This window comes from Acanthochromis polyacanthus, chromosome 14 (assembly GCF_021347895.1).
Source record: "Acanthochromis polyacanthus isolate Apoly-LR-REF ecotype Palm Island chromosome 14, KAUST_Apoly_ChrSc, whole genome shotgun sequence".
Taxonomy (NCBI): domain Eukaryota; kingdom Metazoa; phylum Chordata; class Actinopteri; family Pomacentridae; genus Acanthochromis; species Acanthochromis polyacanthus.
The window spans coordinates 33072656-33090593 of NC_067126.1; the positions used below are offsets into that span (position 1 = coordinate 33072656).

At 41.3% G+C, this 17938-nt stretch overlaps 1 protein-coding gene across 1 annotated transcript; it reads right to left on the reverse strand.

Annotated features, from left to right (window-relative positions):
• Positions 1–3470: 3470 nt before the first annotated feature.
• Positions 3471–17244, reverse strand: LOC110948996 (protocadherin-17-like). Its single transcript, XM_022190802.2, has 4 exons — positions 13576–17244; positions 12373–12431; positions 12053–12222; positions 3471–4720 (listed from the first exon to the last, which is right to left on the reverse strand). The coding sequence occupies exons 1-4, from the start codon at positions 16042–16044 to the stop codon at positions 4143–4145; spliced, it is 3276 nt and encodes a 1091-aa protein (XP_022046494.1). The 5' UTR covers positions 16045–17244; the 3' UTR covers positions 3471–4142.
• Between the last annotated feature and the right edge of the window lie 694 nt (positions 17245–17938).

A 17938-nucleotide genomic window follows, 5' to 3' on the forward strand; every position in this document is an offset into this window, starting at 1 on the left:
GTGAGTACGATGAGAAGATTAACATCCTGATCTTTTGTCCTCACACTAATAATGAACCTAAAGCCAGCAGGCAGGTTAGCTATAAAGATGAAAAACACAGGGAACTGCTAACCTGGTTCTGCAACGAGATATAACGTGTGAATTTGTGAGCTTCAGAAGTAGTGATAGACAGATTTTGTGACCGTAGAGAGAGCCTGTTTCTCTCTGTTTACAGTCGCTGTGCTAAGCTAAGATAACCAGTCGCTGGCTATGGAGGCATAGAGTGATTGGCTGCAACATTAAAACCCCCTCTGTAATATTGTTAAGGATCTGCTTCTGCCTTGAAAACAGATTTTACCCGTCGGGGTATGTACACGGGGACTCTGGGGGAATCAGGCGCTGTCTGGCACCCCAACGTTGGATTATTTGTAGGTTGCTGGGCGCAGTTTTTGCGGATTGTTCCAACACATCCTACAAATGCTTGATCAAATGAGGATCTGGGGAGTCTGGGGGTCAGGTCGAGGTCTTGATCCGTTCTTGAGCCTCCCCCCAGTACTGTGGCATCACCATGAGGGATGTACTTGAGCTGCAACGATGTTTAAGTGGGAGGTGTATGTGTCAGAGAATATCCACATGAATGCCAAGACTCAAGATTTCCCAGCAGAACATTCCATTATAACAAGGTGATCAATGTTAATCACTTCAGCCGTCAGCGGTTTTAATGTTGTGGCCGACCAGAGTGTTCGCCACGCAGACATGTGAAGGCTGCATTTGGCTTCTAATCTAACTCGTGGCAAGAAAAGCAATTTCTCAAATTTACTCTTTTAATCCAGATTTCCCCAAATGAAAATGACAGAAAATTGCTATTCAGAAAACTTATTAGTGTCATTTTTGGATCATGTCATGTCAAGGCATTTTCATTTTCTATTAGAAAAAGAAAAAAAAAAAAAGATTCATATCACGAAGTGTTTCTGGTACACTTTAAATTCTTGCACTCAGAATGATACATTAATGAAACAATGAATGTACTCGCTTTGCATTATCCAAAGCGATTCTTGAATTAACAATAAATACAGAGGCGTCAAGTTTACACGTCCTAATGCGGTGCAGTTTTAGCTGTTTAAATGCAAGTATGCTTTCTGCCTTTTAAACAAACATGCAAGTAAAGCTAAAAGCGTTATTTTATAATTTGCCCTTAAGGCACGCATGCTGTGTTCAGTGACATCACTCTGTTAAAATGAAAACTACACTCTCAATATTGTTTACTGTTGTTTCCTCACCAACAGTTCTCAGCCAAGTGGAACCATCTCCCATAGAATTTAGTGGAGGTGGAAGACAAGCTCTTAATCGGCTGTGTTATTGAATTATTGAATTAAAAGCTTAAGTACTCAGGGTGAGCATGTCAATTTTTCACAACTGAATGGTACAGTGCTCATTCCATTTTCATCTCAATAGATCATTTGTGTATGTAAAATGTAGAAGAATGGAGGTATTACACAGATCGGTTTCATTGTCTGTAATTCCCTTTCACTGTGACTGTAATCATTCTGAGAGACAAGTCATATTCATCCAACACTGCATGCTAGTCCTTAATCTGCATTCAGCTCCCCTCAACAACATAACACTTTTTTGTCAAGCAGCTGTACTGTAGCAAAGTGTTAATTAAGAAAAGGTTTGCTTCAAAGCAAATGCCACATAATTATGGCAGAAGTGGAAGTTTAACCTGTTTTACATCCTTAAGTGATATAGTGTTAAAAAGTTGGAGGAGTAAGTGTCGCAGCAAATGGTTCAACCCTTTTCTACTTGACATTCTGCTCACCTGTCTTCATCCCCCGTGTTCTGAAACCCTGGGACTGATACAGATAAAATGATGTGATGTTTCTGTCTGTATTTCAATGGGATGAGTTGCTGTGACCCACGCAATCTCCCTCTCAAAGAGTATTTCAACTTATGCAGATGAGCTCATCAGAGCTGCCTGCTGAGATGAGACATCTAGGTCTGGAATTGTGTCAATACCAGCACCAAAACAAATGCAAATCAAAATCCAAATTAATGTGTTTTCCCTGAGGAGAAACTGAGTCGTACTTATAGTCAGCTCTCAGTAGATGACAGGATTCTGTTATCCAGAGCTCATGAAAAACAAGGCATTCTCAAACCGCTCACTGAGCCGGGGTACAAAAGTCAGTGTCTCCAGATGGAGAAACTAAACTAAACTAAACTAAGTAAAAAGAAGCAGGAGGCTTTTGTGTGATTGTTTTACAGATGCGAAATAGTAAACATCCCTACATTTCCAGGATCCCCAAGTTTAGTGATCCAGCTCAGTAAACATACATCCATGTTTATTCTTAATCGCTCCCATATATACAAAGTCAGGCAGATGTAGTGGATATGTGCTGGGTTTTCTAAATAGAATTACTCTGGGTAGAGCAACATTTATGTCCTTGTCTCCTGGTGGAATGAACAAACAGCAGCCATTTTTGCAAAGCAAGTTGTGTTTGGAAAGAAATGAGCAAATGGATGGATTGCAGCAGTTTAGCCTGTTCTAATATGTCCACAGACCATGGCCTTCTGTCACTACTCCCACCCTTTCTGCATTTGATTGAATAGTAAATCGAGCACAATGCATACAAACAGCACATTTGCACATGTACTCTTGTAAATCTAAGGAGGAAGACAGCGAATGATCGACATTTAATACACTCAATGAAAAGGCTCTGAATTTCCACATATTAAGCATCAGTGTCTCCTAACCTTGAGATCTTTTCAGCGAATGTTCTCTATTTTTATTTGGTGTACAATTCTCCGTCTCTTTTTTTTTTTTTTTTGCATGTGCTTGTGATAACCTTTAATGCACTATTTGTTCAATCCTTCGCCGCTGGGATGACCTACTTTCCCCCACAGGGATCATTAAAATTTCATTTTATCTAATCAAAGAACTCATTGCTAAAAAGTCCTTGCTTGTAACTGCTAGTTGCAGCTGAACGTTGAGTGTTTTTTTCTTTTTGTGTTAGATTTATGCCTAGTCATTTGTCAGACACATTCATATTTAAACAAACCTGTAATCACAAGTAGACACTTACTGACAGCAGCTCTGATAACTTGGAATTTGAAAATATCAGGGCAAAACGTCTCCATCTCCACTGTATGATGCATATTTTAATAAAAGCATTGAGCAGAGGGAGTCAACTCAGCTTCTGGTGGGTGCACTAACACACAGTGCCTGCTTTTATTTGACTTTATTAAATATAAATAGCTGTGTAAAATGTCGATTGTGATTTTCTAGAAGTTCCTGTAACTAAGATCTTGACTACTGCAGGGTAACATGTGCTGGTATACAGTATGTAGCTAAAGTTGGCACATTTGCAGAGTCACTAGTGCTATCTCTCATTAACACGTATAAAGCACCTTGTAGACATTAATGCACTTCTCTCACATAAAACACGACAGCTTCAGATGTTCTCACCAGTCAAAAATAAATTGCCTTCCATGCACACAGTGTATACAAATTTAATAAAATACACAACAAGTACAGTAGCCCACATTCACGTGTAAGCTCAGCTTATTTTCACATAAACTGCAGAGAGGACAACAATAAAATTACAAATACATTCTTAAAAAACTGTTTTTAGAGGAACCTCAAATGGTTTTATGAAAAGGGACATTCCCTGTTGCACCACCATTAACAGTTCATAAGACACTTCACTTTTGAATTTTAACGTCACTGATATGTATTTCCGTTGCCTGTGATATTCAAAGAGATGTTCCTTATACACTAAATGGAGACAGAAAGCTTCACTGTACAAAAGCAGACAGGACTCAATAGCGTAACAGTAGCAATTTGTTCAACAGCCTCACAAAATTGGAGTTTGAAATGTGTAAAATACAGACATCTAAATTGACAGGTACAGTACACCATGGAAACACTTGAAGTCAGATAAGCACTGATTTCCCCCCCCAAACCTTCACAGCAGTCAAGGACACATATTTCACCTAAACACAACAAGTCACAAACTCAAAAAGAACATACAAAGCAGATGGTTTTTGGTTATACAATGCGTGTCTGAACACCTCTGTGGGTCAAAATAAATCGCCTCTTGGCCGTTATTCTGTGATATCATCATCACACCCCTGGCAGGTGAGAGCGAGTGGGATCATCTGACCTGTCAGTTACCGGAGTCCCGCGGGTCGAGAGCACAATCTGACCCCCCACACTCCTGGCTGATGACAGAGCTGTGAATGAGGCTGCTTGACAGGGACTTAGGCCTGAGCTCGCAGGTCAGGTAGGGGGGCTCCTCCAATTCGGTGTGCAGTGGGGAGCACTGGCCATCTGGAGGGCCATAGGCACTGCTGTCTGAACCCCCGTCCCTCTCTTCTTTGGACTCTTGGTTGGCCAAGTCCAGGGGCATATTACTCTTGGTGGGACTACTGGACGCAGATGGACTCTCCTGTAGCGGTGGGCTTAGTGCACGCTGCGATTTTAAGTAAGGTTTGACATTGGCAACAAGGATTGTACTGTCCCGCTGTTCCTTTCCAAACGTGCTGAGGGTTTTTCTGCTGTTGCAGCTGATGGTGCCATAAATCTCTGTCTCTACCATGGCATCCATTCCCACAGGGATGAAAAGGTTGGTACGATTATCGGCGCTGTCTGCTTGGCTTCCTACCCGTAACTTTGGCATCCAGCATCTGTCAGAATGTCCCAGTGCACGACATTCATCGGTGCAGTGGACTGATTTGTCTTGCTCTGAAAAAGAAACAGTTAAACATTTGTTATTGGACCCTGCAGGGGTGCGTATAAACCTCGGAGAAAATGCAGATGACATTTTGAGGGATAAGCAGCAACATGCAAACAAAGACAAATTCTAGTTCTATTTTTAAAATCCTACTAATAACTACAGTATCTTGGTTCATAGATGCTTTTCCACATGTCACTAGAAAATTTCAGAATGAAACGGCAACCAGCAGCAACAGCTACGGGTTCAAATTTAGCACTGTGGATTTTGTTTTCTTAAGTACATTTTTTTTGCATCCTAAAAAATGCTCACAATGCAATGCTAAAGTAATGATACCCAACATTGTCATACACAAAGAAAATAAAGTTCACTTTGCATTTTTTTTCTTTTTCTGGTCAATGTTGCAAATGCATGATTCATCCTATTTATGAAACCTTTTCCCTCTACCGTTCTCAACAACCTGTGTAGGTGTTTCCTGGAAAATATCATCTGGTGCAGAGGAAGTGATGTTTTATCATTTACATTTTCATCAGAAGTAGCTTGTGTGAAATAAATAGAAAAACAAGTCGGAAATTTGCATGCGTATATTCAACATTTCTGACCAGGCTTTCTGTGTTTAAGATGATGCTTGTCAGAATATTGTTCAGGCTCATTATACTCATTTTTGAGTTGCGAAACACTTTCATAGATGGGGTGATTACAGGTGTTCATTTTGGGCATTCAATCTAAAAATCTGACTAACAGGGAAAGAACAGCTGAAGTTAAATTTTGGAAACATCATTAGCACCACAAGCGCTCATTAGTTTGACCTTTTGTACTTTTTGTAATTATTTTAAGGCTTTCTGATGCATAATCAGCAGCTCATTTGCATTTCTCGCCTCTTTTTTCATTTTACTTCTGATTGGTGGATGCATATTGTGAACTGTGTTGTTTTTCCAGCTCTTGTGAATCTTGTTAACTGCAGCAGCTCATCAACATATTTCCATTTGAGTATGAAACACAACAATGAATGTGTGGAGGGGGAGGGAAAAAAGCTGAAGTCAAAGTGATGAGCTTCTGTTTTTTGGTGAAAACAGGCCAAAACGTAAAAACAGTAAGCTTTACATATTGTCCACACTAACAGACTAACACTATTTATAGCAGTGTGCAAAACACACACACACACACACACACAAAAACACAAAGTTGTCTCCCCAGCAACATATTAATGATTGAAATGGTTTCCTAAATATTCCATGACTGTAGTAGTTTGTGCTGGATTGGCTGATGTTTCACACAATTGGACTGCACAGCATGTACAAGTGTATTAGTATCAGTAGTAAAAAATGAGGAGATTGCCAAGGCTCTATCTTTGCGCCATAACTCAGCCTTTTACATTTCACACCACACCTAACCCTGGAGACATAAAATAAGCACACAGAGAGCAACACGTACAAGGAGTCAATTTCCACAGTGTTATGATGTAGAAGGTGTCTCTGTGTTTTTTTTTTTTTAGAGGCCATTACATTGTGCTATCAAAATTAATCTGACAATGAAGCATTGAGGAGTTCTGCATGTCTGGGCATGATGGAAAATGTCAAACATGTCTTTGTAAATTGGCGATAAATAATAGTTTTCCTTCATTTGTTCGACACAAAAATGAAACAGCAATTTCATCTGTAAAAACTATTAATTTCAAGCAATCCTCCTGTTGTTCTGTTGACTGATTTAATTTTGCTCTAATGTGCTCTCTTTGCTGCGATAGCCATGAAGTTGTAACAGCCTTTCACAGAAATTCAAATAATGATCACAGAATTGATTTGATTTCGGTTTGGGTGTCGTACATTGTGCTTCCTGTTAAAATATCCAAGAAATGATTAAATGAGCCTACGCAAAGAGGAATACACAGACAGAAATATCACACAAGCACATCTACAACATCTCTGTTTTCATCCAGAAGTATCATCCCACAGGAGCCAAATATCTCCTCCTCGCTCATGTAGCCACATTCTGCTCCCATTGAAAGCAACAATTCCAAACATTTTTTTTTTTTGCTTTTATGGAAACTCCACCAATATTTCATTGATTATCTGATGCCACTTTGAAAGCTCTTCAGTCTATAAATAAGGCACCTCTGTCTTGCTCACATGCCATTCTGTGATATCAAAGACCACGAGGCAAGTGACTAACTGTGAATGAGGCACTTGATCTCATTTTGAAACCTGGCTCTGATGAGGATGAGACTATCAGCCTGGAAACAAGAGGAAGCTCCACACGACGGGGCTCTTCCTCGAAGAGGCGGGGAGATCCTCACGTTCAAAGGCAACAGCGCCTTCCTCATGCACCAGCCTCAACCAGTTTGCTGGAGGATACACACACCCAAGGAGGAAGTTCAAACAACAACACACACACTAAGAAAGATACCTTCACTGCGCCGCAACCCCCAAGAGATGTGAGAAGCAGCGCCGCGTTCCACACATCCATTGCAAAGCACATTTGCAAAGTAGATGCCACAACTATCACATACTGCTGCTCAAGTCTATTAACACCTACACAAGCACGCCCACACGTAGCCATAGGATACAATGGAACTGTTAATTATGCTATGACTGGGCAGAGCCAAAGGGGCTTGTTAATGCTATATCAGAACTGTTTTGCAGGTTTAATGCATTCAGGAAAAGGAGCTTCGACACTCTAGTGCCAAAAATGCAATAAAAGAATAAACTATATATCTACAATGGGCTTGAGTCATTACTTTAGGCTGTTGTGCATTTTTTATTAAATTGTGTCTGAGTAATAGGTGTCACTGTGTATTATGCGATCTCCTAATTGTAGATGGAGTTGTCACTTCTTCTCTTTATATATAGGCTGCTTTTTGTTCACAAGGCTGTTTCTCTGACAAATACCTTGTACATCAAAATCTTTCATCAATACAGTTTTCGCTGATAAAAACTACCATTTCCATATACATGCTGTTTTGTTGCTGTGCAACTGCACCCAGCTAGATGAACACTTTGTCTACATTATTTGCTTTTTAAAAAGGATGTTTTAATGTGGAAAAGTGTGGTTTTCTTTCTCGGCAGAATGAACTCAGTCAGTTTTAACCACCAGCACAGTTAATGCCGTTTTTATGTAAAGGTCTAAACCTTGGAGCGACACTTTTGATAATCAGCTCTTGTAACACTAAACGTGTGTAACTGTTGGTCAGTTAAAGTGAGTTTTAAAGGATTTGGAAACTTGACAAAAGGCAATCTTTTATTAAAACTTAAAGCTAGAGTGTGGGACTTTCACGTCCAAGTGAATGTCAGCTACACTCACACCCTTGTCAGATGAGGTCCAACAATGGTAATTATGCCTTTCATTGACAGGCATTATGAAATATACCAAAGGTTTAAATATGGTTTCTGTGGCAACATTCCTGCATTGCTGCACCAGTAGCGATGTATTTTACATCAACCAGCGATGACTGGTTTGCCTGAGCTGAAAAGAGAGGCAACCGTAGCAACAGAGGCAGAGTAGGATACAGCGACTAGGATTATGACAGAACAATCTAGCAAGCATCCAAGTAAAGTTTCTGATGCTTTAGATAAAGACGAAACTCAACATTCAAAAGAAGGATGATAGTCTAAAAGGGAAAGAGATTATCCTCGCTGCAGAAATGTGAAGACAAAAATTCCACTTTGCAGCTTTAATAAAAGATTTATGATATTGTCATGCATTTTTGTTCACGTTTGACAGGTATTGTAATACTGTTTTGTGTTTTGTTTGTTTCTCGGAACAATGCTTTTATGGTGCTCTCTCTATCAGAACTCTGAACAAGAAAAAAGAGATTTGCTCAGATCAGAGTAATTGTCAGGATTTGATCACTTGTGTTTTTAAGACATCATATCTGGTCAGTCAGGTGTCAGCTAAGCAACATACTTGGCGATTATAGTAAAGGTTGTAGTCAAGTCGTTTTTTCTTTATAATTGGCCCTGTTTAAACCCAGCTAAAGTTTACAAGCCATCTTTACTCTTAGACATTAGACACATTTTACTTCTCGGTTGCATACATACAATATGTACTGTCTTGTTACAAGTTATATAAACTTAGATTGTAAAATTTTGAACAAAACTATTCAGGCATGTCAGGATCCAAAATACACATATGAGCTCAAAGTGCATTGTATAAAGAAGAAGAAAATGATGGCTTTGATTTGGCAAAAGACGCAATACAGATCCTGCATATTGTAAGTGCGATGCTTTGATGCATCTACACCCCAGATTACAGTTCTGTGCCCCCTGTGTTTGTGTTTCCCCGTCTTTCTTCTAGCGCCATAGAGAAAAGTATTTTCTTATGCACAGCTACACAGGGCCAGAACAATAAGCATAAGCAAGGAGGAGCAGGGAGATGCTGAATTCATTTCCATGGTACCTATCACCACTGCGGAGGAGCTAGCAGATGATGCTGATGCAAAGGGATGTATGTGCTTAGAAGGTACAGCAACAACAGAGAAAGGTATTTTTGCCATTTGCGCTATTGTGTCTGGCTGCAAAACAGAGGTAATTGAAGGCCTGGGTGTGCATATTTATAAGCTTTCAGACGTAATGAGCTATCACTTTACATTGCATCTACCTGTTTAGCATTTATTAGCAGTATATAAACACAAAACATGGCTGATTATGTACTTTAATGTAGCTGTAAGTGGATGTAAGAACATCTGTAAGTGGTTACTGATATATAGTAGTTGTCAAAGATTATAAACTCTCCTGTAAAGTCCATCATTTTTATTTTAATATTCTAAAAATTACAACATAACTGTGTTTTGTTGCATTGCTTTGCATTGTTAATAAATATAACCACCTCCTTCAAGTTATAGTTGCAAAAAATACATGAATAAACTCTTAAATCTGTTTACATCTAAACTGTATTGTATTAGAGCCATTTAGTAAGTGTTATACTGATATGAATGCCAAGTAGGGAAAGATAAATTAAAGTGTTACGCTTAATGCTTACAAGGGATAAAGATTTGTAATCCTGTTATAATCACACCTTTATGATCACGCACTGTGGTTATTTTCTATAACACCTGGTATAAGCAAGCTATTAATTAATTGCACCAGCTTGTGAAGGATAAATATTTTACAATAATGCTAGCAGCTAGAACTTTATATTATTTAGTAACATAAGAGCTGAAAGAACAGGTGAGGAAGAGCGTGTGCTTTCCTCTGTTCTGCCCGTCATTAACTTTCCATTTTACATTTCAGCACTGAGTGAATTTCTTGTTAAATAATAGCTTTAAAATTGACAAGAGTTACACAATGGCTTCATGTAGTCCGCTGTGTTAACACAGTCACATAACACGATCAAGACAAAGTGGCAAATAGCTGTGATCTTATGGGCAAATGCAGAATGGAACAATAACGTGTTCTCAAAAAAAAAACAAAAAAAACAAAGAAACTGCCTGCCCATTATAAATAGAATCAGAGAAAGCCTAGCAACATACCCACTGTGCATCTGGTGTCTGTGAGAGTGAATAAATATTCAGAGTGCATGATAGTGGAAGCTGCACAGGTGCATATATTACCTGTATCAAAGCAGCCAGGAGACTAGAGGGATGGTAAAGGTAAAGACATAAAAGCAATACTACTTAACCCACAAGCTTTTGTGTTGGTGCATTTGGAACTAAAATTCTGTGGTGTCTCCATTTTGGATAATAGTGCTATCTTGTCTAAATCTGCAAAACAGTGGCTTTGTTGTACAATAAATGTACCTGTATGTTGTGTGTGTCTGTGTGTGTGAGAGAGAGAGTGAGAGACAGAAGGAGTGTGTGGGTTGGAGGGTGATGTTTTTGTGTGATCAAGTCTAAGGCATAATGCATAATGTAGATCTTCCATCTTGCAGTCAGCAGAGAGTGACACCATTTAATGTTCAACTGACCAACCCCTCGAGAGATAGAGAACGCAATTTAATCTAACCATTAGTTTTGCTTCTTAACCACATTGCTCACATGCAAACAGCAGAGGCATTAGCACAACATATTGATATTAAAAGTAATGCTCCCACTTCATGGCATTTCTCCCATCTTACCAGCGCAGGTCTATAAATTAACTGGCATCCTTGTCAAGGAGCCGTCAGCGCTGCACTTGTAAATATTCATGTTCACATGTACAAAACATCACTTTCAATATCTCTCCATGTGATTGGCCTTAGAACTTGTGTTGAATCAGATTCAGAAATGTGCTGCAAAAAAAAAAATTGTGATTGAATTTACACCTCCCACAGAGTCAAGTTTGGTCTGCCATAATTTCTCCTAGCACACACACACACACACACTCAGAAAGAAACACACATTCACACATATAAAGTGAGATAGATAGAGAGGGAGAGATTGGTGCATCCTTCTGGAAGCCGCAAGAGTGTTTCCATCTCTGCCCTCCTGAGCATGCTGCAAACAAACAGTTCATAGCAATGTAAATGGTGTGGAAAGTGCTGCATAGGGACATGATGACCACAGCCATTCTCTTCCAAGGCACAGACAAGGAAATGAGAAACATCACCACTTCACTCAAGTCCTCCATTATCTTTTATCTTGCCTGTGAGAGTTACTTTCATATTTTCAGTTTATGGCTAAATATATCAGTCCCTATCAGGTCAGCCAGGTTGCAACAGATTGACAGTCATCTATGATTATACTCCTGGCAGTGCGGATCTCTTCAGATTTGTGAAATAAAATTTAACTTTTCTATTTTCAGTTGCGAAAGCGAGCACCTCTCAAAACAGTGTAACCACAGCAAAACCAATAATAACTGAGAAAATCTTTCCAAGCAAAAGGTGGAAACACTCTGTCATGTTGCACCAGAAATATCTGTCATTTTGCACTGCAAGTGTCTGTCATGCTTTCTTGTCTCTGTCGTGTTATTCAAGACATGCATGCGACGAATCTGTGTTCAAATAATGACATGATCAAAAGGGACACAGACAGAGGTACACTTTGCCATGCATATGAGTTTGTTTGATGGCTAAATCAGACAGAAGATGTTTGAAAATTTCTACCTTCAGCCAGTGGACTCTTTTATCCCTTTAAACTACTATCTACCTTCCACTCTGCTGCCTTCATGTAATCTTTGAAACACAGCTCATGCTGTCTGCAATGTAAAGTGGAACAAAGTAATACTACCTGCTGCAGCTACAGCATCTAATCACCAGTGTGGATTTACCTCTTCTGCGTTGACGGGAGAAGCACATTGGGTGCATCGGCTGTTTTCAGAAGCTGGTAGAGCTCCACTTAAACAGCAGTGAGCTGCATGCACGTTCTCACTGCATAAAGTATAAAGAATGTCTGGGACAAGAGTCAGTTAGGCACCTTCAAGATGTCCACTCACCCTGCTCAAAAGGCTGGCCATTAACTGCTGTTGCTTTCATCTTGAGGGCCTCCCTGGCAGACGTGTCGCAGTGTGAGCCTTTATTAGTATCCTGGTCACTATCAGCCTGGTCACTATCACCATGGCCACTGTCTCGGAGGCTTGCTCGTTCTGCATCCTTAAATGTTGAGCTGCAGCAGAATAGAAAGGGGGGAAAAAAAACTCAACTTATCATTACCTCTGTGTGAGGGCTGCTGTTTGATAGCCATAGTCAGCTGGCTTGGTACAAAGATGAAGAAGCTAAAAGCACTGGTCAGGAAGATTTTGGATAGTGCTCTTACCTTTGAACAAATGGCTGCCTGCTGCCAGCATAATTGGGCTCTGAGGGGAAATTTTCCGTCTAGAAACAAAAAAATATATATATTTTTGCATTTACCATGTTAAAAATTTCAAAAATAGCCCAAGTTGCAAGAGACTGAGACAGGAAAATAAATGTTATCTATTTTTTTCTTTCTTGTTTTTTTTTTAAACATTTTTATAATCACATCTAAAAGATGTCAATAAAAGCCACTGAGCACCTGCCAGTGATGACGGCATGATAAGAACAAATCTCCATTGTGACCATATGTGCTCTCCTTGGCAAGGCCACTGTCATCAGCATCCTTTTCCCCCTATCTTGAGAATAATGTGTTTGTGCTGATCACACCCACATACCCTAGTGACTGGTGACAGTGCCAGGCCTTGTCATCTGTGTTATCATCTCCAAATGAGACTGTCTGCGAGACTGTCCTAGATATTTACATCGTTTACAACAGATAATTCTGCTGTGCTAAACAGCGCTACAAGCCCATGCTGTCAAATTAGCATGTTAGCTGGCTCGTGTATTCAACCCTGCCTACAAGGCAAGGCTGGACCCTATTAATGGCCTTATCTTGCCAACTTTGGATGCGGATGAGTGAATCTGGCCCATATTTGCGGGAAGCGAAAAATGCGATTGTAAGGTTATGCTGTGTGCATCTAGCTGTCTGGTGCACATTGGTTCAGTAATGTGATCAGACAAGCTGCTCAAACACCTGTCCAATCCCACATTTCAGGCAAGGTTTTGTTTTCACTCTATAGCAGTGAATCTGGCAGGGTCACAGCAGCCTTGTTCAAGACTCACACTGTTTGCATGTCTAACTGAGAGGACTTTCTGATTATGAAGACCAACTGTACCATTTTGCAAGAGAAGACTTAGAATGCAGCAATTTCAAAAGCATTCTCAGATAGAGATGCGAAAAAAGCTCTCATTTTAGAGGAATGCCATTTAAAACACATGAATGACATCCAGCGTTTATAGTTGCCATATCAGGCTTTATGTGCAGAGAATATAGTGTCACAACAGAGAGAGAAAAAGTGGAAATAATGATGTCTGCTCACAGTGTCAGGCTTTCTCTTTTTTCAGTCGATTACTTTTCTTTTGTCAGATTTATATGGCAAAGCAGCGTGCGCAGATAAGCAAGAATAAAGGGCAGATAAAGAATACGGTGCAGCATCCTCCTTACCTGTATCACTGACATCCTATTCGCTGGAGTGTCTGTGCTAAGCCCGGCAAAGCTGGAGTGGCAACCTGCCCTGGGGACTGTCAGGCTGTTAGGGGTGGTTTTCAGGTACATGACCTCTGACCTGGGCAGAGTGAGTGGCAGAGGGCTCTGGTAGTCAAAACATATTGGGGAGGTGATGAGAGAAGGGCTGCTCACCACATTCATCCGGCTGGCAGAATCTCTCTCCTCCATCTCACTCTGCACCAGCATGATGTCACTCTTGTTGATCCTTTTCTTTTTTCCCTTTCCCACTGGAGGATTGGAGTACTCAGCCATGCGGCAGTTATAATTCCCAGTCTCCTTATCTTGATGCTTGGACTTGACAGCGATGGCGGTCATGACTGCTAAGAGCATGACAGAGATAATGCAGAGGGTAACTATGAGGGGCAGGGACACATCCCAGTGCTGCTGTTCCCCACTCGCGCTGGAACCCCCTCCTGCTGCTGTTTCTGTGTTCGCCCTAATGATCAGCTTAGCCACGGCAGATAAGGGGGGCTTGCCATGGTCAGTTACCTTCACCACCAGCTCAACTACCGGAGCAACCTCCTCCCAGAGAGCATGGGCAGTTCGAACCTCTCCTCCCACCGGATCCATCTCAAACAGGTGGTCGTCGTTTCCCTCTGTGATCTCATAGGTTAAGTGTCCACTTTCTCCGTGGTCGTGGTCCACTGCTTTCACCGTAGCCACGATGTATCCGATGCCTACATTCCTAGGCACCGGGATTTCAGCAGTATCGTTTTGCAGAAGGGGCAAAATAATAACTGGAAGATTGTCATTGACGTCGAGGACATTGACTCGAACTGTGGAAGTGCTCTCCATGTGAGGGGATCCTCCATCTTTAGCCTGAACTTTGAACTCAAAGGACTTTGTTTGCTCATAATTGAAAGAGCGAGAGGCATATATGGCTCCATTGGTGGGATTCACAGACACGTATGTATACACTGAAACATCTCCTATGTGTGACGGAAGAATAGAGTAAGATACTGTTCCATTTCGACCCACATCTGGATCGTGGGCCAGAACGGAGCCCAGATACTCCCCTGGGATGTTGTTCTCAGGCACCTGTAACACATAAACTGTCTTTGTAAAGCGTGGTGCATTGTCATTCTCATCCAGGATTTTCACAGTAAAGGACTTAGTGTAGTTCAGAGAAGGGATCCCATTGTCTCTGGCTACAATCGTAACATTGTACTCATCTTTCATCTCCCTGTCTAGAGGTCTATCTGTGAGCAGTGTGTAGAAGTTATCATTGTTTTCCTGCAGTCTGAATGGTACGTTTCCAAGCACCCGGCACTGGAGTTGACCATTACGGCCGGAGTCTTTATCTGTCACTCTGACCAGAGCTATGACAGATTCAGGAGGTGCTGCCTCGCTGATGGCTCCCTGCCGGACGGAAACAAAACTTATTATTGGCGAGTTGTCATTTTTGTCGAGCACTTTGACAGTAATTTTGCAGTGGCCTGGAATGGGGTTGGGCCCCAGATCCTTAGCCTGCACATCAAACTCTATGATTGGATTCTCTTCATAGTCAATCTCTCCCTGGACCTTGATGACGCCAGTATTGGGGTCAATGGAGAACAGATCTTGTATTCGCTCAGATGCATATCCAGTGAAGGAATAGATCACCTGCCCGTTGCTTCCCTCATCTTGGTCGGTGGCGTTCAAATCAATCAGTACTTTTCCAAGGGGGGAATTCTCTGGAATCTCTATCACGTAGGAAGATTTATCAAAAACTGGGCTATTGTCATTCGAATCAGTCACTCTGACATTGATCTGCATGGAGCCTGATCTGGGATACTCCCCACCGTCAATAGCTGTGAGAAGAAGGGTGTGATGACTCTGATCCTCCCTATCCAGAGGTCTCTGAACCACCAGCTCCGGATATATAGTTCCATCACCCCTCACTTTTAAATCCAGAGAAAATGTATTGTAATCATCTCTTGTGACCTGGTAGGTCTTGATCCCATTTTCCCCAGAATCCGAGTCATGTGCAATAGTGAGAGGGAAGCGTGTCCCAGCAGCTGCGTTTTCAGAGATATCAATATTAACATGATCTGAGGGGAAACTGGGCGAGTTGTCATTGATGTCCTGTATATCAATCTTGATCATGCATATTTCCTTGTCGTTAGCAAACACCTCCATGGAGAGCTGACACTTTGGGTTGCGCCTGCATAACGTTTCCCTGTCAATCCTTTGTTTGGTGAAGATTAGTCCACTCTCCGGGTCAACATCCACCAGATGTGGTGCAGAATTCTCCAGCACCCTGAAGTTAGATTTCTTCCCTCTCTCCATGGTCCCATATCCAGCATCTTTTGCTATATTACCTATCACAGTTCCGGGTCCTTGCTCCTCCGGGACAGAATAATTGAGATTTTTCAATGTCAGGGCTTTAACCCACAGCAGAAAGAAAATGGGTACAGAGAGACGCATCCCTTCAACTGGATATGCAGTAGTGGCAGACGGAGAAAAAAAAAAAATCCTCGTTGACTTTCAACCTGTTGATTACGGCAAACCTAGAGAACTAAACCCAAACCAGGCATGTGGTTGACGCCGATCTCACTGTAATTAGGTATTACATCGATTTGTGAGCGGTTATCCCTTTCTGATCGCTATTTGAGAGCTCTTTCACATGCCGATCGGCTATGATGAACTCTTTCTGTAAACAAAGATGACCGCCCGACGACACCTGATGTATGAATTAAATATCAAATTCCACATAGTGTACGAGAAATGCTTTGTTTTTATATGTATATCCCCTCGCAGTGGGACTTAATGAATAATCGATGGCTATAAAGTATTAATATTCCCCACTGCATCCAAGGTTAAAGCGTTTGAATCTCTGTGGTGAAGGTTAGACCGGAGCTTACAAAAGCGCATTGCCCTCATGCGACATCTACACCTAGGCTACAGCAAATACTGACATGCCCGTTCAAAATGCAGCATTGGCCGATGTTACCATTCACAATGCATTTACTTTCTTCCCTGTGCGGCACACTGTTGCATATGGGTTCTGCCCGTGTAGCACATACAGCCTACCCATGCCACAAAAAAGTGGAATAAAAGCAGGATATGGAGCCGTTACTCCTGTCCAACCTTGTCTTGTTTCCGTCATTCAAGAGCATCTATATCACGGCTGCGACTTTTAGCCCGATGATTGTCCTATAATCAGTCCAGTAATCCCATAATCCAGTCCAATTGGACCCAGTGTTCTTGCATCCTTCATTCGGACAATGCTCATCCGCACTGTCCCTCGATCGTTGTAAAAATAAATAAAAAACGTCACCAGAAAAAAGCAGCAAAAATAGGAAGAGAAAAAAAGCCAAGAGGAGATTTCTGATAATCAAAAATAATCGCTTTTTCCCTTCCTGCGCTCAGTTCTCTCCGCGTCAACTGTTGAAACCTGCTCCCTTCACAGTGAGCTGATCTGACCGGAATCCTCTCGACGCCTTTATGACAGACTCCAGTGTATTTCTTGGTGCATTTAACATAGTTTCTGATCGTCTTCCAGAAAATGAGTGAACAGTGACAGATCTTGCCTTCGGGGGTTTCTCCAATAGGTCTGGCAAGATCGCATGAAGAAGGGCTGTTCTAGTGCTACGTGATTCATTTACTGATGTGCGCGCACAGAGCAGCAGCATCAGAAGGAGAAGAAGGAGAGGGGGGGGAAACGTGCTGCTGGATGTTGCTCCTAATACATGTGGATGTGAACTAGGGGATTATGAATAGATCGATGAAATGTGTTTGGCTGGGATGTAGTAAAAGCAGGAAGGACCTGACAAGTGGTCATTTTTAGGGGGTGTGTGGGGGGAGTGGATGAGATGGCCAACACGGGCAGGGAAATGTAAAATTAAAGCTGACAAAATGTTGAAAGAACGCTGAGGTTCATCCCCTCGGAGTGCTGTGTTCTCAGTGTCAATGGAACTCTTTAGACATTCAGAACTAAAGATTCCTATCAATAATTGAGAACAATAGGCTGCCGCCTGTCTTGTATTCTACCTTGTTATCATTAATTTTGAGCAGCTCTTGCCACAAGATAAAATAAAAAGACAGACTGTGGGTGTTTTAAGGATAATCTCTGCAAAGGACACAAGAGAATTGCTTATTCCTGTGGAAAAAAAACAAGGCTTATTTCACAGCTCAAATATCACAGCTGTTGGTATAACCTGCCTTCTGCAGCTATCACACTTGCCTTCAGTACCCTATCCACATCAATCTCATATCTCATATTGAAAAAGATGGACTGACATTTAGTTCACTCAGCATTTCAACAATATGACATTTGCATTTTTATTCTCACTTGACCAGATCCCGGTGACGCATGGGG

What these genes read in the sequence shown, in the direction of transcription:
- LOC110948996 (XM_022190802.2), bottom strand. Translation starts at nt 16,044, where the DNA reads ATGCGTCTCTCTGTACCCATTTTCTTTCTGCTGTGGGTTAAAGCCCTG. An exon ending in AGGCAGCCATTTGTTCAAAG is followed by an intron (nt 12,223 to 12,372) that starts GTAAGAGCACTA and finishes ATTCTGCTGCAG; the next exon opens with CTCAACATTTAAGGATGCAG. An exon ending in TGGCCAGCCTTTTGAGCAGG is followed by an intron (nt 4,721 to 12,052) that starts GTGAGTGGACAT and finishes TTTCTTTTTCAG; the next exon opens with AGCAAGACAAATCAGTCCAC.